Source organism: Ruditapes philippinarum, unplaced genomic scaffold (assembly GCF_026571515.1).
Source record: "Ruditapes philippinarum isolate M1 unplaced genomic scaffold, ASM2657151v2 ctg1169_1_1_1_1, whole genome shotgun sequence".
In the NCBI taxonomy this organism is placed as follows: Eukaryota; Metazoa; Mollusca; class Bivalvia; order Venerida; family Veneridae; genus Ruditapes; species Ruditapes philippinarum.
Window position 1 is genome coordinate 156,643 of NW_026859164.1, and position 27,400 is coordinate 184,042.

At 32.3% G+C, this 27,400-nt stretch overlaps 1 protein-coding gene across 1 annotated transcript; it reads right to left on the minus strand.

The window, feature by feature from the left end:
- Positions 1 to 3,169: 3,169 nt before the first annotated feature.
- On the minus strand, positions 3,170 to 17,707 carry LOC132755510 (uncharacterized). The gene is made up of 7 exons (XM_060746388.1): positions 17,183 to 17,707; positions 11,868 to 11,891; positions 11,134 to 11,258; positions 5,549 to 6,326; positions 5,019 to 5,066; positions 4,660 to 4,749; positions 3,170 to 4,292 (listed from the first exon to the last, which is right to left on the minus strand). Exons 1-4 carry the CDS (start codon positions 17,610 to 17,612, stop codon positions 6,009 to 6,011), a joined length of 897 nt encoding a protein of 298 aa, XP_060602371.1. The 5' UTR covers positions 17,613 to 17,707; the 3' UTR covers positions 3,170 to 4,292; positions 4,660 to 4,749; positions 5,019 to 5,066; positions 5,549 to 6,008.
- Positions 17,708 to 27,400: the final 9,693 nt, after the last annotated feature.

Consider the following 27,400-nt stretch of genomic DNA (forward strand, 5'->3'; position numbering starts at 1 on the left):
GTGTTCGAGCTAACGCCTTGACAAGCGATGCTAGGATTGCAAGTCCGACGTTTTTCAGTCTAGAAGTCACGGGTTCGATTCCTAACCTAGTCTCTTTTTTCTTGATTGTATTTTCCAATTGCTTCTTTTAAGGCACTGAAAAAAGTTGTATGTAAGGTAGGTTATCAATTAAGTATGTACAATATGATTATCTCTCTTTCACATTATTCGGGGACTTGAACGGACTTTTATAGTTGGATTGGCCATGTTCCTAAGGCTCAGATATTGTGTGGCATCGTATAGTAAAACACTTCTTAGTTTTCTCGGGGTACCTTTTCATAGAATCATTAAAGAAAAAACATAAATAATTTATTCTTCTCTTTTACCTCAAGGAATACTGCTCTCATATTCGATCTGTTACATTGTCCAGTTAAATTCTATTTAGTTTTGTCAAGTGATTTTATTTCAGGTGAACGATCTATGGCCATTGTGACCTTCCTGTACTCTAAAATTGTAACCTGTCATATGAAATTATATTAAAATTCTTGTGAAACTGCATTGTGAACAGCTTTCACATATCTGGCATGTAGCATTCCTTAGTGGAACCTTTTTTACAATAACAACAACAACAACAAGAACAACAACACTTTTATTTGTAAATAAATGCCATAAAAATACAGCAAATTTGACATAATATCACACATTTAAGATTGTGTCATGTTATTCAAAAATTCATTTTTTTCATGTTTCATAATGGCATGTACAAAAAGGCAATCGATTTTACTTTATCATCATTAGAACAATTCATTAAATTACAAAAGTGATCATATTCACATCTACTTTATACCACCTTAGTAAATATTGCTGTAGTTAGTAAATATTGCTGTAGTTCATGTTTATTTTTATTAAATTTATAGAATACGTAAAACTCAACTTCAGTAATTCGTAAATCAAAGTTTACATAGCAATGTCGACAATAAGGTTCTTTCTTTGGAAGACCAGAATGACGACCAGTTTCAATTAAACATTTGTGACGTGAACAACGCAATTAAGCAATGTTTTTCTAATATAAATTTTTTAATTAATAGACAGATCTCAGGATTATTTTGCATAGTTTTGAATTGTTTATATCTTTCACATTGCGTGAAAACGGTAATCTGTTGATACCAGTTTTGTGTTTTACAATCTTCAAATCTTTGTTTAAAGATATACTATGCTCATTCTTGAGTAAAATATTTCAATCACTGAACATTTTTAATCTAAGAAAATCTGACTGAATATGTCTAACTTGAATAAAAGAATAATTAAACTATGTAGTATAATTACACGAATAAACTATGATTGGGAAGTTGCGTTACCTATAACATCTCAAGTAAAAATTTCTTTTCTTGAGAAAAAAAACCTGCAAGTTTTTTTTAATGACACTATATATTCATATTGTGACCAACTACAGTGAGTGGAATTTTTAACATAACATATCTACTTTTTGTGAGATCAAAAATCTCTATTCTATTTTACAAAGAGATTCTGTTGCAATTTGCAATGTTTTCTACAACATTTAGTTTGAGCAAGTATATCTTATATAATAAAAAAATCATTATCACCAATAGTTTGGTTTAACCAAGGAAATCCAAAACCATATCTGTATAACAAATATCTAATGGAAGATGCCCAATTAATCCTACCTAAGCTATCTTGCTGTTGCAACATTTAATATATCTTTTTTCAGACATACAAAAGACATACATAAGAGTTTGCACAAGTACTTTATACATTTAATATGATGAAAATACATAAAAGAAGTCTACCATATTCTCCTTAATCTACACAATCATTTACAGAAGAAATGATGCAATGAAATCTTTAAAATATTGAATATGAACTTGTTCTAAAATATCCGGGTATTTTGTACAATATATTTCAGCCCCATATGTAAGAATAGGTAACAACATAAAACAGAATAAATAAAATATTCGTCATAAAAATAAACAAATGTTCCATGAAAAGATTTTATCACAAAAATATATTTCCTTGCTTGTGCAGCAAGTATTGTTTTCGCTCTAGATCAAGAAAGTTTCGGTGTGAATTAAAGTCCCATGTGTTTGTTTTGCAGGCGAATCATTATATAACGTTCATACGTTCGTAATGGACCGCCGTTTTGAAAAAACGGGACCGGTACCCCAGTTTTAAAAAACGACTATTTCGGTTTTTTATTCATAACAGTCAGGACTGTATCACTGCAAAATTCTGGACAGAAATTAATTGCTTTTGTAACTCATTTTACTGTTTCAGCACAATTTGTAACGTTATCAGTGAAAAGAATACATTTGATATGTCAGAAAGGTGCATCGGTGGTCTTTTGTCGTCTTTTGTTCGTAGAAAGCGAGATAACCCAATATAACATGTATATAGATTAACTATCATTGTACTAGTTACGTCCCCTTGCCTTGTGTGAAACTGCTTAGTTACTTTATCGTTTTCTACCCGAACAAACTGCCTAAATTTGAATACATAAAAGTACACACACGTAATATATTTCTCCTAACGCCATTCTAATTTTAACAAGTGAAAAATTCATCAAAGGCTTTTTGAAAGTCAACATATAAGACATAAAATCTACCACCAGGTTTAGTAAAGTTGTTTAGCGCGGAGGAAGGTAGTCTAGTACTGGTGTAACTCTCCAGGAACATTTGCAGGCGAATCATTATATAACGTTCATACGTTCGTAATGGGCCGCCGTTTTGAAAAACCGGGACCTCCGTTTTGAAAAAAAAAACGACTATTTCGGTTTTTTTACTCATAATAGTCATGACTGTATCACTGCAACACTCTGGGACAGAAATTAATTGCTTTTGTAACTCATTTTACTGTTTCAGTACAATTTGTAACGTTATCAGCGAAAAGAATACATTTGATTTGTCAGGAAGGTGAATCGGTGGTCTTTTGTCGTCTTTTGTTCGTCGAAAGCGAGATAACCCAATATAACATGTATATAGATTAACTATTATTGTACTAGTTACGTCCCCTTGCCTTGTGTGAAACGGCTTAGTCACTTTATCGTTTTCTACCCGAACAAACTGCCTAAATTTGAATACTAGTACATAGAAGTCAACACACGTAATATATTTCCCCTAAAGGCTTTTTGAAAGACAACATATGAGACATAAAATCTACCAGGTTTAGTTAAAGTAGTTTAGCGCGGAGGAAGGTAGTCTAGTACTGGATGTCACTCTCCAGGAACGATGGTTAGGAAACTACCCGCCTATATGACTGAAATAATGTTGGGAAAAGGCGTAACATGAAACAAACAAACAAACAAACAAACAAACTTAACTTTGTAATCAAAAGTGGAATATCCAGTCCTAAATCCTGCATAAAGCTTGTCTATTTGTTAATCATTTCGGCCAATATACATACTGTCGTAAATTATATTTGAGAACAATTTTCACATACATTTATCAAGGTTATACCTCTGTAATTTAACAGGTCTAATTCATTACCGGATTTATGTATAGGCACAATAATACTGTCTCGCAAAGTCGCCAGATTCTTATATCTTATTTAATAATACATGCAAAAGCGGTGATCAGGGAAATAATTTATAAAATTCTGCCCTTAAACAATCTTTTTCTTGAGATTTCTCGTGTTTTACTTGATTAATGATTTTAATATTTCATATGTGTTATTTCAAAATTTAGAATAGACTCCTGTTCTTCGGATAACTCGGCATCAATAAAGTTTGTGTCATTTAATTATGGAAGATTATCCCTCCTTAATAAATCCTGAAAGTAGTTTCTCCATGTATCGGGCTCTATGTTTCAAGTCTTTATCTTATCTTTCTTTCGTCTAGATTTCACCATTTGCCAACATGTTTTAGGACATATACTACATTTGATTAATTCTTTTCGTTTGTGATGCTGGTAAAGGAGTTTTTGATATAAGAAGTCTTTCAAAATTCTTGCGCATATTTATACATTTTTGAAAATCTTGCTAATCATTAGTCGACCGAAATTTCCTTAATGCAGCGTACACAATCTGTTTCAAGTCATTTCATTTTGGTAGTTCTAATACATTACGTAATCATTGTTTGTTGTAAAATAGCAATTATTGTTTGTTGTAAAATAGCAAATATTGTTTGTTACAAAGAATTTACACTAAGAGTCTTTTGACAAGTCTTTCAGCCAATCATCAACAAGAAGACATACACATTTTGCACCATTATTCATGTTATGCCTGCTGCCCCTCGAACTTATGTCCATTAGTTGACGGCAACTGCTTGCCAAGAATGAATCAAACATCCGTAATGTATATTCCTGCGAGGTATAATAGTCAAATCAAAACACAAATTAATACTTTGCATTAGTTACACACACGCATACACATGCGCATACACACGCACACCTGAACCCTGTTCTGGTTGTTTCATATTTGTTTTTATTCAAAATTAACAGGTAAAGCTGTATTATATTAAATGATATGAACATATCGTTTGTTAGAAATATTCCTGATATTTGTACATGTCAGATGGTTGTTACATTTAATAGAGACTAATATTGAGACCGATATGAGCAATCAGGCTGTATTTGTCATAAAATTATCACTATCGCATTAATGTTTTAAACATTCTATGAAATAAACGCAACTAAACGTGATATTCTTACACAGTAAAAAATATTTTACCTCAGGACTTTCATTTTCTTCAGGTGTTTCCTTCAGATATTTCTTCAGATATGCCTTATTTTCTTTTGCAAGTTGTCGTTCAAAGTAAAGCTGTAAAGGGGACAAAAGAAGATAATTCAAGCAGCTTGACAACTTTTTCATGACATATTAAACAAGTAATCAAGAAATTCTTAATATAAAGTAAAATATATCATGTGTATATAAATTTTCTCAAAAAATGGAGGAAAAAATACCATTGCTTACAACTTACTAATTATGAAGAAGTTACTATTTTAAATTAACACAATATTTTAATGTAATGTAGAAGAAAATCATTATACGCCCTTAATTTCTTATTATGTTTCTCATGAAAGAATTACCTGGCATGGCTTGAAGTTGATGCGCATAACGTAAAACTGAATGTTCTTCTGACAAACATGTTAAGGATAGTGCTTCAAGATATAACATTAGAAAACTTTTTATAATCTGCTATTATTTATAGTAAGCGAAATATATTCAATTTGGTAGCCGAATATTTAAATCTGGAACATATTTGAAGGAAATTTCAATTTAGTGGTTTAAATGTCCTTGTTTTAGGTTGTACTGCTGATATGAAATTTATGTATTTTTTTCTATTCTTTTTTTTTAAAGAAATATTCAGAAAAGCACATATGTTGTACCTTAAATTCGGGCAACTAATATCATAACCTTTTCATGATAAAAAAGAATCAATTTTGTATGATTTTCCGAATACTTGTTTGTGAGCAGTAAATAGCATATATCTACTATTTTAAATGTAATACTCGAATACGAGTAAAAATGATAAAAGAAAAACTGGACAACGAGAACCAAATTTTGTAATACTCAGATTTAATTAATTAACGGACCACGAAGGGGAAATACAGGATACTGCTTCATCAAAAAAGTTTCGCCTTGAGAAAAAAATCACTCCTGTCTGCTTATTGTATTGTCGACTTATTTTCCAGAGTGATCCGCGTAATATAGTCCATAACTGCAACAAAAAAAGAAATGTTGTAAGTGTACCAATAGACATTCATACAGTTCAATATTATATAATTGATTTTTACTCTTACAAATGGTTTTTCAAATATTCTATTTGGAAGTACTTAATCACATCTATTAATTACCCGTGAAGTGAAATAGGAAAATACAATAAAATATTCTTGGTTTTGTTTGTAATGGTTAATTTACGGTAAGCTACAATCAATACTTTCATGTCTGCTATATGCATTGCATGCAGCAGATCGCAACTGACGAGTCATTTAAATGTCATTTTGATCTGTCACACGTACGTTGAAAATACGTAAAATATATTTTATTTCATTTATTTAAGAGCTGAGAAATTATCATTATTTTACCTTCAATTTGAGTTTAAACAACATAAGGCTACGGCAATGACAAATACCAAGGACTATCATACTTGCAGTATATGATATAAACCAAGTTGGTAAACCAACCGCAAGACACATTTCTGCCGATGTTAATTTATCTGTTTTTTCCCCTTTCAGCATCAACACCAGTATTGAGAAGATGATCATGATGAGTATCAAGAAAAACAAAAACACGAACGTCATTAGTAGATACTGGTGATCAATAACATGATGGAGTCTTATGTAGTATGATCGATTGAAAGTGTCCTCGACTTCCTGAAGTATTTCTGCTGATACCTGAAGAGACAAATCATTTATCATCACGCAAAATACATGTGTAACTATTTATTTAATCATGATTTCAACAGATTATTAACGTCAATTGTCCGATTATGACTTTGCGGCCCAAAAATTGGATCTTTAGAGCAAATGACTTATTTTTTATTGAAACTTTAGTATAATGAATATAATTTATTAATAAATAAATGAACCGTTTTACTGAAGTGGAAAAATATAAATAAATAAAAGAAAACTGAACAAAACAGTTTCAGTTGGATGCAAGGAAACGGATTTATTCTACAGTAAAGTGATGAACTGTTTAGAAACAAGATAAGAAATTTAATGTCAAAATGTCAAGGTTAAGGAAAAAGCTTCAAAGCGAGCTCTCTGACAGAATTCATATTACAAAACATTATTTCAGAAATAGTACACGGCACTGAGGGTCTCAGCATCATTTGACTGATCTGTCAGCCCGCAAACATTTTGCGGACAGAAGCCAAAAGCTCATACTATCTTTTTTGCTAACTAAGACACTTCTTATTGTAAAACGCCTTTACCTTTTTCAATACTGAATTCGGATAGAACAGTCCATTGAACGACTGCCTCAATTGTATTAAAGAAAATTGCATACAACATTCTATTTGTACTGATGGTCATTTTGGCAATAAAGGGTCACTTTTTGCCTTTTCGCAACCACTATTTGTATCGGCGCTACTTTGAGACTAAAACATATGCAACCAATTTTCACCTGTAAGCAAGTTAGAAATAACCAGACTATCACAGTGTTTGTATGTTTTAATAATGTCTTGGACACTCTCAAAGTGCTGTTGTATTGGCTCCATGGTTAATAGCAAATGGGGTTCCACTAACCGCAAACCGTTCTTGGCATAAACGCTTGGTCATGCTTTCTGATATGTCGGTAAAACTAGCTTTCTTTTACTGACAATCTTGAATCAAACTCTATTTAATCTTTACATAAGCATTCTTTTCCTTAGTAACAATGCTTGTTGTAGTACCTAAACGGTAGTCATCTTTGACAGACAATTTCCCAATTTTAAAAGCATTGACCCGTCTAAAGATTATGCACTTTTAAATGACGCGAGGTCGATTTATGTCACGCAATTGATTAAAAATCTGCTGGAAGCTAGATCAAGCCTAATGCGACATTTAATGTAGCTCCGAACTTTAGTCTTGTTGTCAATTATACAATGTGGTCAGTAAATTGGTCAGTGTATATGATTGCATGTATTTAAAATTGAAATATCTCGGCCTTTAAAAGAAACTTTATAGTAAACTAAGATCTTCAAGTTCCAGAAAACGTCGGTGGTTCTACTCAGGCGCCCGTATGTGCCTGAAACTATATACAGAGGGGCCTTTGAGGTTTTCGTCCACAATAAAGAAAGCTAGAAAGTTGCCATATGACCTATACTTTAACTATGAAGCGTTTAAAAAATATGAGGATAAAACTTCGGAAACTTATCAGTGAAACAACTTCTTAAATGATCCTAGTACGGAGATAGATTGGATTCAGTCACCTGTCATCATAGGAGGTCTATACAACAAGAATTACAAAATAGAACTCTCCTATCCTGTAAATCTAGTATTAGGGATTAAGAATGCATGGAATAGTAGCCTTAACATAACAAGATTTGCTTGTACATCTAAAATTTAATTTGAATTGAACTTGTAAATCAGTCCTTTAACGATTAAGCTATCACTCTAACTCATTATTCTTTCATACATATCTTGGTCTTAATAGCTAGTATATTATTTTATAAAAAATATGTTTAAGTTCGAATGTGTTGGAAGCTAAAATCTTATTCAAACACTATCGAATCCGTTCCTGGAACAAATCAGTACTAAGCAATGTTGTTTTTTTTTTGCAAAATGAAACAAATGCTTGACAGAGTACACACAGTTAGCATTCCTTAGATTAATAGTCCGTTGCGTTAACCACCCGACCTCGTCGCCACACCAGTATAGTATTCTTGTCCCTATGTAAAATTATTTTCACACTGTCTGGCATTATCCATAACTGTAATAAATCCAATATTACCCCTGTAATTATTATATACCTAACAGGCTTAATAATTTCATATCCTATCCTTACAGCTTATTGTAAACTGAACCTAACTGTATTGTTATTTGTCAAAGGAGGGCTTAAACCATAAATTTGCCTGTATGATCATTAGATAGTTAAGCAATTATTGTGAAATCTTAAAATGGTAGTAAACTTGTAATTAAATATAAATAGATAATACATACAGGTCTGTTATGTTTATTCTTTAGTTAAAATAAATTGTTCAACCCGAGAAGTTTAAATCAGTTGTTTTTAAAAATCTTGAAATATTTGAAATATTGTAATATGCTTTATACCGCATTGCATATGTAGCCGGTGAATAAATTTTAAGAAAAACTTTTAATCTTTAATCAGAATAATACATTCATTTTTAACCTTTTACCGCATGAGTATATTGCACAAATGTCTGTATTCATTGTAAAGCCTCCTGTTACAAGTTCAAACTGCTATGAAACTATAAAAAATGCTTCAATACTCATCAAACTTGGCACAAATGTTGACTGGACCACAGCCTTTGTAACAGCATGCTAAATCTTTAATTTTCTATTACCATTGCAACGCTATTTTCCTTTGTTTTTCCCATCAAAACCGATTTCAAAGTGCTGCATCTTCTTTTGAGAGAGAGTCAAAGGCTTTTCAGCGTTAGTTACATGTTACCTACAGATCTACCTAAGGCCAATTTTAGCCCCTCACAGGTCAAAAATTTTCTTGGCGATGAAAGGGCAACCCCCCAAACAGAAAGGGGCAAATCCCCCTTCTGGCACCTCCTTGATGTACCGTTTTTATAGCCCCGAAAAAGTGATTTCTTTTTTAACCACATTTCTCAAACGAAAAATTTAATTTTGTGGAATGATGCCGAGTTGTTCTATTTTATTATTTCGTTTAATATAAAGATGGAGCATATTTATAAACACGTTTAAACCGTATATCTTGAAATATGCGATTGCATTTAATAATCAAGAATATATTAAATTATATGTTTTGCCCCCCCCCCTTTCAGCTGAAAAATAATTTCGACAATCAACGTTCAATGACGGTGATATTATTCATTTTATTAAAAAAAATTAATGAATTCTTGTTTTAATAATAAAAACAAAAGAAAAAGTCCAACCATCCATCCATATTTCTGTTACTTACTGCGAATCTATATTAGACCTGGCTTTGATAAATGTAAGCGGTAGCCATTTTTTTAAAGTTGTGTATTTCACGGGAGGAAAATAATTGTGTTTAATTCAGAGGGATATCATTTAAATAAGTTAGTCATACACCTTTTTAAAAGAAAGAAAACTTATTTGAAGATTGTAACAGACAAAAAATAAGTGTTGACAGATGTGAAAACATTAAAAAGCAGCAAGGAAAATGGAAAACTTCAAAGGCTGGCTCAGGAACTCTAGGTTGTTTACTTATTCTTCGGGCTGATGGCTGTCATTGCTTTTCAAGTTTTCATAAAACGTACGGCAGTTATTGCTCGTAGGATACTTTAATATGCCCAAATGTCATCAAGAGCAGTTTTGCATGTGGAAAGAATGTATTTTTCAGACTGTAAAAATGAAACAAAAAAATGAGAAACGAAATTTGGTGATTGGAATTTGAATGAATAGAAGTTTTTTTCTTTTTATTACTTTTGAAAATCAAATTATTTATCAATTTCAGCTTTGCTCTTCTTTAAACAGCCTGACATTGTCAGAATTGTCAGCAAAAATAAAATTGAGGTACCACATGGCGAAAATCTTAAAAAAGTAGTTTCGTCATTGAAAAGTGTGAAATTATATTTTGATAATTTTCACTGTGACATTATCAAATATAATTTTCACGGATAAATCAGTAATCCACTGAAAAGCATAAAATAAATCCACATATATCACACTTAAACCCAAATAATAGTTTTATTAAGTAAGACTATTTTAGAATAAATCATTGCTGTTTCAAATGAAACGTTGAAATAAGATTTCGTTTAGGATACCCCTTTCCCACAAAATGACGTCCCCGTCATGTAGATCTACTTGAAGTATTTGCTTTCATACCTAACGATTGTAAAAAAGAGGAAATGAGAAGTCTGTTAAATACACTTTTTTAATTGATATCAAGCTTTGACGAGGTCATATTTGTTTTAAATATATCACTACTCTATTTTGTTTGACAGTTAGAAAATGCTTGTTTATCTGAGTTTACACTACGCAACATCGAACCTTACGCGCATCGTCACAGCGTATGTTGTTTACAATGTGGGGTATCCAAAGGGGAATTTAATGTGTATATTACCTGTTGGATCGTATATATCAATTTCTTTCGGCGGATCAATATCCAGTCAAAAAGGGGCAAAAATCAAAAAGGGTAATAAATTGATATATTCGCCATATTTTCAGTCTTTTAGTTCTCTTAGCAACCAGATTTCTTAACATAGGAATAAACATAAAAGCGCATAATGTCCATACTGTTTTTATCCATATTTTAAGGTTAATGAAATTTTTCAAAAATGTTTTAGTTATAACGGGAACCAGATTTTATGGACGGACGAACATACTGTCAGACGAACATACTGACAGACGAACCCATTCACTGGGTATTTCTTTTGTTTAAAGTACCAAATAAGACCCTTAAAACATACAACAATACTGATGGAATGTATATAATTTACTGTTACAAGTGTCTTCTCGTTCGCCCGGACAGACGAACAGACAAACGGACGGACGGCAAACCTTTCTGCAATATCTCTTGCAATAATAACTGGCATAAACTGTTTACCTCGAACTGTTGCTTCCATAGTTTGGATCTTTCTTTTTCTGTAATCTTCAGTCTATACCTTGTCAAAGACAAAAAGTTAGGTTTATTTGCCTTTAATCCAAATTCAATGTTCTTCCCGTTTGAATCTTTATGATAAATAAAGAGATAGAAAAGAGAAAAATTGCATCAACATAAAATGAGATCCTGAAATTGTAATGGAAAACAGAAATAAGTTTGCTGTGCAAGCTGGATATATAAAAAGTCTTTATTCCATTCAAGACTGCAAAAAGTTTAAAATGTTATCAAGTTGTAATAAGAACAAGTTAATACCTTAGAACTCTTAAAACTCTTAGAACTGATGAGCTAGAAATTTGATTTTAGCTGTGTATAAGGAGTCCAATTGCTCGTACATCCCGTTTTGTACAGATAATTTTTATTAAACACGTTAGTAAATGTACCAACGACTTCAAGCATTTGCGCCACGTGCTGTTCCAAATTTAATTATTATAGGACGTACTTCTATAATTTAAGTTCGTTTTAATTTCCCCGAGACCTCAAAACCCGTATCAAATACAGAATATATACATGTTATTGAAAGACACGCGAACAAAAATCAGAATTAGCGATTTGATAAAAATCAAGAGTAAATGATTATAGTAATAATTAATTATTATATTTCAAAGTATATAATGTATTTGATCCATGACAGACAGTTTAATGCTTTATCGCATGAAAATCGTAACAAAATACTTTACCTTCCTTAAGTGCATTCTGTTGATCTGAAACAAAATGAAGCAGAAGAAGTGAAATATATAGACAATTTCATCCACATGAATAAGGAATTGACTTTATTTAATATGCCATTCCTTTTAATCGAATGCTAGACGATCCACATTTTGTCTACTCAATCCACATTTTGAATGTCAAGCCAGCAGCTAAACATTCAAATTCTTTGGTTCAAATATATTAAGCCAGGCAATCGACTATTAGTCTCTCTTCCTAAAACGAATTTATAGGTCGCAAATTAACAGATATTTAAATTTTACAAATTTCGAGCTAGAGAGTCAACAAAAATATATATTTGTCGTTGCTTTCAGATACAAAAGAAGCAAAAGTACATCTTTTAGAAAAATAGTATGTCTTTATCTCCGAATACGGTTCTTATTTATAATACTCCTCAAAGTTATAAATTTTCTATATAATTTTAATATTTAATAGTTTATAAATTGCATGTAATGATTAAATATTAATGATAAGAGTGGAGCAAGATTAAGGACCTTTGTACAATGCGGATATATCAAAAAGCTTACAATTTCTTTTAAAAGCTAAATACCGGTAACACAAAGTAGGTTTCAATTAAATGTAAGGTCGAACGATACATGTAAAGTTTATTTCAATCAATATAGGCTTCTGGTCCAAAATACAGTTTCATCTATAAATGAAAGTTATTAAATTCAAAGATACATAAAATACGCGATGATCAATATTGAAATATACACTGCAAAATTGAGCAATTGGTACGTTCCAACAAATATAATTCCGTTTCGGGTACATCCGTTTGTACCAAATTACACCGATATTTTAAGCAATTGTTTAGAGGATATTTGTTTGTGTGTAAAGTGAAATTCTATTTCATCGAGTGAGCTTTAAAATAATATTCTTACGATAAGCATAGTCATGAGTGAAAATTCTATTTTAATTTCACGAGATGAAATACAATAAAATCTTACACAGCAAACAAACAAATTTCTTTTTTTTCGTATGCTTAAAAATGTTTAAATGAAATTTCATTAATATTAACTTCAATATTAGAATTTGTCTTTTTCCACTGATTGCCTCAATTTCAGACAAATTTATCATACAAACAAGAAGACTTGAGCTGAAAAGTAAGTTCGACAATCAATGTTAAATGGTGTTGATATTATTTATATTAAACAAATAATATGAATGATCGCTTGGTTAAATCATTAAAAAAAAACATTTCAAAAAGGTGGACAAGTGACACCATGACGAACTTAATTCCACTTTAATACACTAATAGAGCGGAAAGATATATAAATACATATCATCTGACCGCAACTTAAAAATGTTCTTTATTGAATAAAATGTGCTTCGAAGGGATTGCATTGGGATTTGATTATTTTACTTCTCTCATAAGAAAGAATACTTACTCATTGATTGTTACAGACAATAATTAATTGTTGACATACGCGTACACATTTAAGAAGCGACTAGGAATTGGTAAACATGGACTCTTTTGAAATGCTGTATTTCCAACATTTGGTTATTTACTTATCCTTCGGGGCGATGACTGTCATTGCTTTACGCATTGAAATTGGTAAGCGACATTGAATCTCTTTTATCACTTGAGATGGAGTATGTAAGTGAATGGCTTGTCGATAACAAGCTTTCACTTCATCTTGGCAAAACAGAATCTATTCTGTTTGGTTCAAAACCAAGATTAAGGTCAAAAGGTAATTCAAATAGTTCATGTAATGGTACAAATATCCAGGCTACCAGCTCAGTTAAATATCTCGGTGCAACTTTGGACCAGAACCTTTCCCGTGAAGAAATTGCACGGTCAGTGGTTACGAAAGCAAATGCCCGGCTGAAATACTTGTATAGGAAAAGTCAATTCTTGGATCTCCATACTAGGAAACTCTTGGTCATGTCCTTAATTCAATGCCATTTTGATTATGTTTGTTCTTTTTGGTACCCAAGTTTGACTCAGAATTGGAAGAAAAGGCTCCAAACAACCCAGAATAAATTGGTTCGTTTTGTTTTGAATAAGGACAGCAGGTTACATGTTGGGCCAGAGCAATTTAAGGTTCTTAACTGGTTACCGGTCTCCAAAAGAGTTGATCAGAAGACTCTTTTCCATGTCCATAAAATAAAGTCTGGCACAGCCCCAAAATACCTTTAGGAGCATTTTGTACCCCTTAATCAGGTCCATGACCGCTGTACCAGGTCCAGAGTGTCTGCACTTTCATCATCAGATTCCTGTGTAAGCTATTCTTTTAGTGACACAGGACGATTTCCTTTAACAAAGGTAGGAAGCTTTGGTAGAAAATCTTTTGCTTTTAATGGTATTGCACTATGGAACGGCCTTCCTCAAAATCTTAGAAATATTCAATATTCCCACACCTTCAAGCATGCCATCAAAGCCCATTTAATGGCCAAGTAATTTTAGTTTATTTTTCAATCGTATTTGAATCTTTTAATAGTCTTAATAGAGTCCCACACATGTTGTGTCCTTGAGTAATTTACCCAATTTTAGCTTCCTCATTTAACGTTTTTATAAATTTTTTATTAAATTTTTACAGTTTGACTGACAATTTCTGTGATGCACTATTTCATGATTCATTGATGTGATACAAACTTGAACTGTGATTTTAATGTGATACAAACTTGGACTGTGATATATTGTGATCTCAACTAAATTATTGGAATTAATGCCTTATTAAATTATACAAGAATTAATTTCAATTTCATACAAATTAACATGACTTTCTGTGTCATGTCTCCAATGTCAGGGACCACAATGGAAATTTAGAGAATCATTTCCTCTTTTTTGTGTTATCCCTGGTATTGGTGGGCACTACATGGCTCATATATTTATATTATGTCGTATACTTATGTCATGTCATATTTCTAGTCTCCTTAATATTTTCATTATTGTTATATGTATTGTATCATTATGCATCATTATGTCATTGCCATGTCATGTACACTTTTACCGAATAAAACTACTACAGATTTTACAGTTATTGCTCGTAGGATACTTGAATATGCCCAAATGTCATCAAGAGCAGCTTTGCAAGATGAAGGAACTGTTAAGAAGGAAATCAAAACGTAGAGACGAATCGGTAGACACGAACTTGGTGATCGGTAAATTGAATGAATTGAAGATAGTTTATCGTTTTGATTACGTTTGAAATATATCTTATTTTACGATTTCAGCTTTGCTTTGCTCTAAATAGCCATAAATGAAAAGAAGGGTACCCAATGGGGAAAATCTTAAAAAGTAGTATCTTCTTCGAAAAGTGTAAAATTATATTATGACTTTTTGCACTGTGAAATTATACATTTCATAGAAAAATCAGTATTCCACATAGATAAATATGTTATACATAGACATTTGCATTTCCCTAACACCTTATCAACAGTAGAGGTTTCTACACAAAGAATGTTTGTACATGTAGTGTGAATTTAAAGAGAAACGAATTAGATCGATCGGCTTAATTGAGTCTGATAGTGAACAAAATATGTTGGGCGGAAAAATACCCGTCAGGGACGAAGGAATATTTAAGGCCTTTGCTAACCACGACTTCAAGCAGTCTATTCGAGACATCCTGCAAATAACAAAATAGTCGTCCTGCAAATGTCACATGTTAGTCTGCGATATGTTCTCCGTTTATTGACTGCAGAGGAGATAATGAATTAGTTCGCGGCATCTCGAGAATTTATTAGTTAAGCTTAGAGAGCCTAATCGGTCCTTACTAGAATTATCACTAGAAACGGAACGTGAGTTCATTATATGGAACCGAAAGACATCTTTGATATGGACGAATCACGAGAGACCACTAAGACGGTAACGTCCATAAGAAAGACGGTGTGTCTAGATAGAAATTCACAACTCGGTCACATAGGGAGAAAGGTGTAGAATTGAGAATTGCAACGCATCTTATTACTCAGAGGTAAAAAGTAACTAACGAATTTGTGTTATTTAAAATGTAAAATTCAAAAATAACTACTTTATTTGAATTTAGAATTTCGTGTTTATACTGTTACCTACGACATTTGATACACTTTTTTAATTTATTCATACGAGTGTGTTTGATTTTGCAGATCCAGAGCCGGCTCCTGATGAACGCTGTACGAAGATGTACATGTATACCAACATCAAAGACGCAGTACTCTACTAACACAATGCAACATGAAACAACGACGCAGATAAAAAATAATGTGTTGTGTTTCGTGAGGCCAGTCATCCTCCCATCCCACCATGCAATCCATTCCCAGAAAAAACTGATCCTTAAATGATCAGTGCTAAGCGACATGTATAACAAAAGGGTCAAAACTCCATCTTAAAAAAAGCAACACTTATAGCGGAAACTATCTTTATAAGGTGTAACCAATAGATTTGACATAATGTTAAATAGCGTCATTTTTTGTGATGGTAACATGCGCCGTTGACCATTATCATATGATATAAGTAATAGAAAGAGCACCGAAACACGAAGCTATCTGATTTGTACGAGGGGGCGTAGCCCCCGAGTATAAATCAGATTACCGAGTGTTTTGGTGTTCTTTCTCTTTTGTATCATAGTCAAACATAAAAACACGTTCCCTGTTGTCACAATATGAAACCCCGGCAAAAATGAACCAATGAACGAACATCTAAATATGATATTTCTGTCGCATTCCCTTTCTCTGCCGTCACAATATGTAAACCCCAGCAAAAATGAGCCAATCAATGGGCATGCTCTGGAGTGCGGGTAACTAATACCCGCACTCCAGTTAACGCACTGTGCATATATATATATATATATATATATATATATATATATATATATATATATATATATATATATATATATATATATATATATATATATATATATATATATATATATATATATATATGTATACGATTTAACCCTGACACATTTTCAACGGAAAGGTCTCCAAACTATGATACAAGATTTTGTTTATTTTTAACCCTTTTCCTGTGTTATTTGAGATAATGGTCAGAATATACACATAAAGATATCATATGTTATCAAATGTACGTTAACCGTTTGCATAGTATGTGCAATTTCCTAAATTAATGCATGAAACCACATTATTACAATGTAATTTGTGTTTTTTTTACTATTTTTTTACTATTACCACGGTTTCAAATGAACATAATCTTCTCCGCTTGAAATTTCTTTGTAGGATCTTGAAACAGACCACAACTTTAATGGATATAATATGCTTTTTTCCAGACGAGCTGTTATGTCGCCTTAAAAATGTGATTAAACAGTTATACACCCGTAAATTGCTAGAGTGATTGTCGGAACCTTACCTTTCTTCACCATGGCATCAATTATTTTAGTATGCGCTTCATCAATGGCCTCTTCTACATCTATATACACGAGATGCTGTAGGCAAACTGGTACAGAACAGGGCTCGATCCGTATAGGTATGAGATTATACTGTCCTTGTACTCGTAAATTAAATGCCTTGTCAATTTCATCGAGACAATAACAACTATTTTCTAATTCCTCCGATAGAACAATAAGCATATTCATGCTTTTCTCTATTGCATCATACATATTATCAGTAATTGACCTTCCCGGAACGAAATCTCTCTCAAAGTAGCAACAAACGACTCCTTCTCTCTCCAAATTTTGAACAATTTCTGCAACAGTACACAAAGAATTCCGTTCATAACAAACAAATAAGTGATATTTCTTGTTAGGCGGTAAATCCGGTATAGGAGAAGAAATTTCCATATTCACGTTTATATATTAATACATAGAATTAATATTTCAAATTGATTTTTAAAGTTCTTTCCAATGCAAATTGATACTACCTTATATCACGAACGAACGAATTTGTATAAAGTTATTAGTCTACACAAATATCAATGGACTGTGCTATGCAACAACACAAATATTTACCCATTAATTAGACGTTTATAACTTCCACTTTCGATTTAGCTATAAAATGATAGGTCTTATATTAATAATTATTGCGTCTATCGCTGTAAGTATTTTCTTAGTTTATTCGTAGTGCAATTATAGATAAATGACAAACTTAGATATTATAATACTGTGTTCTGTTTGTTTGTATGTCGTAATGTTTAAAATCATGAAGTTATTCACTTTATATAAATAATACAAACTTATAGAGATACTACATTGATTCAGTCGGATGTGACTTATTTGTATTTGTTTCCTATTTGTGCACATATGACTAAATACTGTATTTATTTATTTATTTACCATACTAATAAGCATTTAACTTTCTGGCATGCTGCACTACATGTGTTGGCTACACACAAAAAAATCATACAAAGGTGCAGTAAAAATAAATAAAATGGCTTGGGTATACATACAGTGTTACCTTGTTCCGCCATTCCGTCATCATCAGTTACCGTTCATTATCTTGGCAGCAGTTGCACACATTAAACTAAACTCAAATTTGACATATAGATATATGATAGACGAATGCTGGCCAAAACGAAATTGTCATGGTCTGATGAGTTATGACCCTTGAAGTATTTTTCAGTTTCCGTTCTTTATCTCCTGCACAAATGTCACTCAAATTTGAAATTTGGATATGTCAAAGGAATGTACAGGTTTGCATTTGGTCATGGTCCAATGATTTTGGCGTGGTTATAATCCTTTAACTTTGAAACAAATAAGAAGTTTTCGGTTTCCATTCATTATCTCCAAAACAGCTGTATACATTCAGTCCAAATTTGACGTATAAACACGTCAAAGAAATGCACAGGTCAGGTTCGATCTTTGTAATTATTCAATGATTTATTTTCCAGAGTTATGCCCAGTTAGTTTTGGAAAAAAAGAGAAATTTTCAGTTTCCGTTAAATACATCCCCAACAATTGTATACATTCAACATAAATTTAACATATGTATACGTCAAAGGAATGTACAGGTCAAGGTCGAAGTTCCTCATTATGCGATGATTGATGACTGAGTTACACCCCTTTAAATTTGAAGAAAAGATAAGAAAGTTTTAGTGTCCGTTCGATATATCCTTAACAGTTGAAAACATTCAACTCAAATTTATCACATGAAAAGATACGTCAAAGAAATGCAAAGGCAAGTTAGAATTTGCTCATGGTTCCATGATTTTAGACAGACTTATGCCCCTCTTGAACTTTGAAAAAAAAGATCAGCTTCCGTTCAGTATCTCTCTAACAGTTATACATATTCAATTCAAAAGTGGATATTGCAAAGAAATGCGCAGGTTAAGTTCCAATTTAGTCGTGAATCGATAATTCTTGACAGAGTTATGCTTTAAAAGAATAAGTTTCCGCTCATTATCTCCCCGGCAGTTGCACACATTAAATTTAGATTCGACATATGGATATGTTATAGGAATGTGCGAGTCAAGTTCGATTTTGGGCATGGTTTAATAATTTTTGACAAAGTTTTCCCTGTTGAACTTTAAAAAAAGTAAGACATTTTCATTGTCCGTCATTATCTCCCCAACAGTTGTACGCATGTAACTCAAATATGACATATTGATAAGCCAAAGAAATGAAAATGTCAAACTTGAATTTAGATATATTTCGATCGTTTTGGTAGAGTTATGCCCCTTTAACTTAATAAATGTTTAGTTTCCTTTAATTATCTCCCTTACAGATGTACAAATTCAACTCAAATTAAACATATAGATACATCATAGAAATCAGGTTTGAATTTTGTCATGGTTCGATTATTTTGGACAAAGTACTCTCTCTCTCTCTTGAACATTAGAAATGAATATGAAATTTTCGGTTTCCGCACTCTTACTGTTGTAAAAATGTATATTTAAGGTTGAAATTGCACGTGCAAGTATTTAACAGAAAATACAATAGAATAGAGAAAATAAGAATCCCTTAAGAAAGCCCAACATGGCAAAATTGAAAATGTTGCAGGCTCGGTTTAATTGAACCTGTTCATGGACGGTACGGTACTGTCAAGTGCAAACTTGTCAAAAAGTCAATTTCGAATTTGGTTATCGTTCGATGATTCTTGAGAGTTATCTTCTCTTCTAACTTTGGTAAGAATATAGGTTCGAGGTTAATAGTTTACCAGATCATATATGTCAGATTCTAATTTGATCATGGCTAGATGTTTTTTGACAGTTATCCTCCTTGAAGTTGGAAAATATTTTTAAAAAAGTCTCAATTTCTAATCATAATCTCGGCTACATTTGAAATATGTAATTTGCAATAGGTAAACACTGAAAGTGTCGCGGCCTTGAACTTTGTATAAAAATGGATTATGTTAACATTGAATAGTTTTAGGGCCTTGAATTTAGAATAAAAAAACTGGTTTGTGCAATCAAATTTGGAACTAAATATTATTATAACATTTAAAATGTTGTGTGACGACGATTTCTAGTTTTCACATCAGATAATAACATCAGCATAATTTTCACTAAATTTGTATCTCGCCTATCATGAATAAAACAACGGAGATTTTCTTAATGTACTATGCAAAAGTATGTTTACATGCCAGTGCGACAGAAAAATATAGCGGGGACATGAACGTACGAAAGACTAGTGGGAATATTTAAATTCCCATGAATTCCCGATTTCAGCTCTGTGAATTCACTATCTTAACATCCTGACTTTACATTTACAACAAATTAAATTCACGATTTCACGATTTCATCTCCATGAATTTACCTTTTTAACTGAACGAAGTCAAGATTTCAACTTATTAGTTCACGATTTTAGCTTCACAAATTCAAATTTGCGAATTCACGTTTTTAACTTCACAATTTCAACCTCAGGGATTCATGATTTCAACTTCACAAATAGTCAATTCATCTTCACGATTTCAACTTCTTTTCTTTCGGAATTGGAACCGTGAAATTCAAACGTAATTTTATGAATTGAATTCATAAAGTAGATACTGTGAATTATTGAATGCATGAATTTGAAAGAGTGCATTCCTGAAGTTGGGATTTTGAATTCGTAAAATTGAAATCGGGAATTCATGGAGATGAACGTAAGAATTTAAGATACAATGCCAGCACTAGTCTTTCGTTTAAACGATCAATATACACAGTGCTAGTTAATAAATGGTTATACTAGGAAGTCAAACTAGTTGATCAAGTTTAAACATGCATCTTTTTAAATTTAAAAGTTGTTAATTTATGATAAAGAAAAAGCATCCTCTTAAAACATAATATAAATCCTTTAACCAAATGTACCATTTCAGGGTGTTCGTTCAAGAAACTGCAGTGACACTGAATTATGTCCATCCGATAAACCTTTCTGTAGTGAAGTTGGTTGTATCTTCGAATGTCCAGCTCCCTTTTATATCAATGGAAGCAATTGTGTCTCCGACTGCGGAGAATTGTTTGTTGATGAAAATCGAAACTGCATCTCTGCATGTCCACAGGGAACATTTTACAAAGAGATACTTAAACAAACCATGCTTAAGCCGTATTTAGAAAAGAAGTGTGTAAGATGCAGCTGGTACATGTATGGAATGTTTATTTCAAATGATTCATGTGTAAACGTTTGTCCTTCAGAATCCAGATATATAGATGGAAATAACTGCATTTCACAATGTCCGGAGGAGCGACCTTTCAAGGGTATTACAACTATTCATGGTTTATCCCATTACATATGCAAGAATAAATGTCCATCAATGAACGACGGTAAATTTTGTACAAATGTCTGTCCCGAAAATAAAGTAGTGATAGGTTCCTCGTGTCTTGAGCAATGTCCATCAAATACACCTTATTTAATACACAACTCGTGTCTGACACAGTGTCCGTATGATGCCCCTGCTGACGGATATGATAATAAAACATGTGTACAATCAAAGTGTCCAGACAAACGACCATTTGTTGTTAACAATACCTGTGTCGAAAGTTGTCCGGATGATTTCCCCTTAACCTATTCTACAATAAACATATTCAACAGGGGCTTTGAATATTGTATTAAAGACTGTGGAGGTGAAGATAAATACAGGTATAAGAATAAATGTGTACTTGCTTGTCCATCCCAAACTGTTGCTGTAAAAAATGATTGTGCTGATAAATGTCCTATGTATACTTCTTATATGTGCACGGTACCGGTTGGATATAATTGCGGAGAAAAACCTGGCGAAAGATTGGCTCATGCGATTTGTGTAAATGAATGTCCTAATTCTATGTTGATCTGGAACAATACCTGTGTGTTTTCATGTAAAACGGGACTCGCAATTTTCGGAAGAGAATGCACTGAAACGTGCCCAGTCTTTAACCCATATAAACAAAATATAACAAATGGCATCAACTGCAAATGGGGACGTTGTAAAACCATTAAAACCGATTTGTATTGTGTTGAAAAGTGTTCAACGGATAATTTTATCTTCAACTCAACTTGCTTTCAATATTGTCCTTCGAATTCCCTGTTTAACGGTAGCTACTGTGTGTCGCAGTGTCCCAAGACAAAACCATTTAAAGAAAACTCAACAATCACCATCAAAACCTGGTCATATAGCAGACATTATATCAGGCACTACAAAGAAGATAAAGGACAAAAACATATTCAGCAATGCGTCGCTGCTTGTGGAACCGAAACATTTTATTTAAATTACACATGTGTCAAAGTCTGTCCAGATGGATATACACTTTCTGGAAATAGAACATGCTCTCAGCAAAAATGTAACACGAAATACGAAGAAAAAACTAGAGCTGGAATAATATGTCTCGATACGTGCAAACCAAAAACATTCAGTTTGAACAAAACGTGCGTGGACACATGTACAGGTACGCATATGAAATTTCACCTTAATAGTACTTGCATTGAAAAATGCCCACACAGATATAAATATATGGCTGTTTCGATTGCAAATGAGGTTGAATCTTATGGTGGTTATTGGGAAGGCGACATTATATTAAATAATTGCACGAAAGATTGTGGGGACGAATATTTCCAGTTCAACGGATCTTGTGTCAATTATTGCCATCCCCCACTTCTTACTTTTGAACGTATGTGTGTGGAAAATTGCCCATTAAATGCTTCGTTTTATATGACGTCGTCAGTGTCATTTTCCGACAAAATAATAGAAAGTGGTGGCAGAAATTTTAGAAATAATGAAGTCACAAAAACTATTCTTAGATGTTTGGCAAACTGCCCAAAGGGTACAATGTTACTAGATAAAAAATGTGTTGACACGTGTCCATTAGATAGACAATATATTGTTAATGGATCATGTCAAAGGGATGAATGTAAAACAAAATATAGATTATATAATTCAACTGGCATAAAATGTTTTGATAGGTGTCCATCAGATTTATTTATTTCAAATACCACCTGTGTTTTCCAGTGTTTGAATGATCAATACGTATTTTATCAAACTTGTGTACACTTCTGTCCATCAACACATGCAATTATTGATGAAAGACATATTGCAATAGAGCAGTATAATTGTTATTCAGACATATGCGCTAAACATTTAGCTATTATCAGAGAATGTCGCGCTAGTTGTCCCCCTAATAAGTTTCTGTTCAATAAGGAGTGCAAAAACATTTGTCCGAACAATACTGTTATAGATGCAAACAAGTGTGTTGAAGTTTGTCCAAATTCTCACATGAAAGTCGAAAAGACAGAAGTAACCATCTCAAGGTGGTTTGTTAGAGATAAATGGATTCTTAGAAACGAAACTGAGGAGACAAGTCAGTGTGTTTTACAGTGCTCAGAGAGATACCCTTTACAATTTCATAATTCATGCGTAAGTAAATGCCCTTTAGATTTTCCATACCAAGTGAACGGCATGTGTTTAGATTCGTGTCCTGGAAATAAACTGAATGATTTAACAAAAAAAATGTGTGTGAATAAATGTGCAAAAACTGATGGGGAGTTTAATAGATCCTGCCATAGCCGCTGTCCAAAGCACATAAAATACATTTTCAATGCCAAATGTGTGTCCGAGTGTCCATCATCACATCCTGTCGCCTTGGAAGAGGACAGATTTGTGTGTAGAAGATCTTGTGGAGATTCAAAATTATTTAAAGATGGAGAATGCATTGAAAGATATTTATGTGACGACCCAATGTTCGAATACAATGATAAGTGTCTTCATAGATGTCCCGAAGGTCTTATATGGTTGGGGGAGTGTCGGCGCACTTTTGGTGCTAAAATAGCTGTTGGCATCTTAAGCACGCTCCTAGTGCTTATGATTGTTTTAAGTCGACAGTTTCTCCTAGACTTCAAGAGGGCAGCAAGGCTAGTTTTTATGTCGCATGTAAGTATTTTAGTAATTGTTTGTATCAGTAACACTTCAAAAAGAAATATTTTAAAGATGAGTCTATTTAGATCTATATGACAAAGTCTTTTAAACTCAACTTAAAATGCCAAACTAAGTGTTAGTGTTTTATATATCTGCAAGACACTATCTAGAGTTGAATGAAGCTTGTTTTTGATAAACAAGTAACAATTACTCGTCTGTTATTTTTTATGTTATATATGACATCGGTTATCGACACTAATTGTCGTTTGTATTTGCCACTTACAGTATAAAATCATGACATCGCGCGATTTATAAGATCAGCAGCCATTTTCACAAAAAGACTTACGATTTATCTTAAGTTTTTGACTAACGATAATCGTACTAAGTTAAATCTTAAGTCATTTTCACAAAGCCACTCGTAAGTAAAAATTCTATCTTAAGATAAAAATTCACTTACGATAAATCTTACGATAAAAATATCCCTAGCAACGATCATTTGATATTGATGTACATGCTCTTTATTTGATTCAGATTTTAAAATCAAGTAATAAAGAGCTTGACATAAGTATTGAACACAATCAGAAAGAACAATGAGAAGAAAAAAATGATTCAAATTGATATATTTTCTATCTTGATTGAAAATAATAATATATTGGCCTAAGCGATTCATAAACAGTCTGCTAAGTTATTGCTAAGGTATAAATAAATAAAAAGGTCACTGATGCTGGGAATGAAATCATTGTACAAATCATTTGTTTATATAGTTCACATTTAAACTATTCATAACCCTCTCCACCATGACGTCATCAAGTCATGACGTCACAAATGTTTATGTTGAAAAATATTTTTTTCTGAATTTGTGTTGTTTATAACATACTGCTTGCTTAATATATATTTGCCCTTCCATTTTTGTTTGTTTTTATTCTGTTTAGATAAAAGATAGATCTACATGTCTTAAAGTTACAGATTTTACACTTAAAATTTTCTTCAGATATTTTGTGAAAAGGCGATTTATCGTAAGATTTCACTTACGATAAAAAATTGTCGTAAGTTATCTTGTGAAAATGGCTGCAGATCCCAACGTGTCGTTCTATTTCGCCTATAAGGTCCATGCGATGAAATTAACGAAATTTTATAGTCCATCAAACACTGGTCAATTTAACGCATATTTTGATTTGCTTAAGTTGATCCTTAATTTAAACAAGTTGGAAAAATGTATCCGAAAACATCCTTTTATTGTGTTCGTACATGCTATTTCAGGAAATGATTGAGGAAGAAGAAAAACAACTGATTTAAATGGAGTCAAATTCAAAATTAAAAGAGAAAAACAGAGGAGCAGAAGATGTAATATCTTTGCATGAACTTATACCTCACATGGAAGATGAGCACACGTTTTGAGCGTAGTATTCAAATGACATTCACCTATTATGGTGTATGCCAATTAAAAATTTAACATTTGAGTTAAATTCCATTGCATTCAGTTCTAATCAACAGGTGTGTTATTAAACAAATGTGTTTTCTTTTTCAGACAGTATTATTTGTCATGTTTGCCTTGATTATTTTATTAGTTGTCATTCATTATACAATGTTTTGCAAATCATACTTTACCTCAAATATATTGAATGAATTTTCATTCATTCGACAAGTGTCCTTAAAGCGTTTTTAATTATGCAACACCGTGCTAGTACATGACTCATGCCCGAAAGGCGAATGCGTTTCAATGGTTAAATTACTAAATGCACAGTTGACTCATGTATCCTTTTATTAATTCACCTGAGCAAAACATGTATAAAATTTGTTTGATGAAATATGCTATATTATGTTTTGTTTAATTTGTGTCATTTATGTTTAGTGCTTAAATACATTTTCTTATGCATCTTGTCATTTTATCACTTATTTTACGCACACACACACACACACACACACACGCACACCAACACACACACACACACACACACACACACACACACACACACACACACAAATAATGGCTTATTACGAAAATCCGGTAGGGCCATTTAAACATCATGAATTCTCGATTTCATTTTCATGACTTCCCAATTATAACTTCGTGAATTCCCGTTTTCAACATACAAAATTCACGAATTAACGATTTCAGCTTCATTAATTCACGATTTCAACATCACGAATTCACGATTTCAACTTCATAAATTCACGATTTCAATTTTACGAATTCACGATTTCAACTTCACGAATTCACGATTTCAACTTCATGATTTCACGATTTCATTTTCATAAACTCACGTTCTCAACTTCAACAGAATTGTTTTAGAAGCATAATTGTACATGTATATATACATATATAAAATTTCACTTAATTGTGGTTACAACCTTAATTACTACATACAGGATCTTTAGGATCTTTAATTTCAAAATGTAATGTCCGCTTTGTATCTTCTAAACTGAAAGAAGAAAATTAAAACTTTTTGGCAAAGTGTACCTATAATGAGACAATGTGCAGAACCCAGGTTAATTCTTCCGTAGATCAAAATTGGTCATTTGATTTATGTAGAATTACATAAGCCTTGTGTGAATCAACAATGCTTATAGTTAAGAAATTTAAAATGTTTCATTGTCTTGTAGACCTCCTGAAAAATAATATTATCTACCCCGCCTCAGGGGTAACTTTATTTTTACATAGACTTATACATTAACCCGTAATATACAAGCGTACAATCCGGAAATAATAATTTTGAACATGTCCTAATTCACGATGATTAAAGGAGGCAATTCTTCATGACTGTGTTGTTTTGCCATAATCAGAGGTTTTCGGTTTGATCTCGGACATTAATTTCACTACTGGCTAATAAATAACACTTACGATGTTTTTTTATATATTTATCTAAAACCATATGATATTTAGTTGACTCATTCATCCAAAAAAGTAGAAATTATGTGCTCATTACATTTTCATATTCAAAGAATATATATCCTATTTTCATGACTCACAATTGTAAGATATTATTTAACAATAGGTGCATTGTCATGGGCCCTTTGCTTTGCTTTTTTTAACACTAATAGTTAGAACAAAATTAAAATCAAACCGATTATTTCATTTTACCTGTCCTCGTTTTAATTAGACCCTGAGCCCATTTTTCTGTAGAGATATTTGAATCAAAAACAATGTTTCGCTAAAATGTCGATCTTAAACGTCAACTGCATTTTAAAAATATTTGCTTTGGAAATTGTCAGCTGGACATGAAACCTTTATCAGATTAACCATATTTTAAAGCAGCACAACATGTCAAGTATTATACAAATGATAAGAATATAACAAACAGTAGCAAATTAATTGGTTAACAAGTTTTTGTAG

Coding starts and splice junctions, on each gene's coding strand:
- LOC132755510 (XM_060746388.1), bottom strand. CDS start 17,612: ATGGAAATTTCTTCTCCTATACCGGATTTACCGCCTAACAAGAAATAT. Junction 11,892..17,182: donor TGATGCCATGGTGAAGAAAG/GTAAGGTTCCGA, acceptor ATTTTGTTTCAG/ATCAACAGAATGCACTTAAG. Junction 6,327..11,133: donor TATGGAAGCAACAGTTCGAG/GTAAACAGTTTA, acceptor TTGTCTCTTCAG/GTATCAGCAGAAATACTTCA.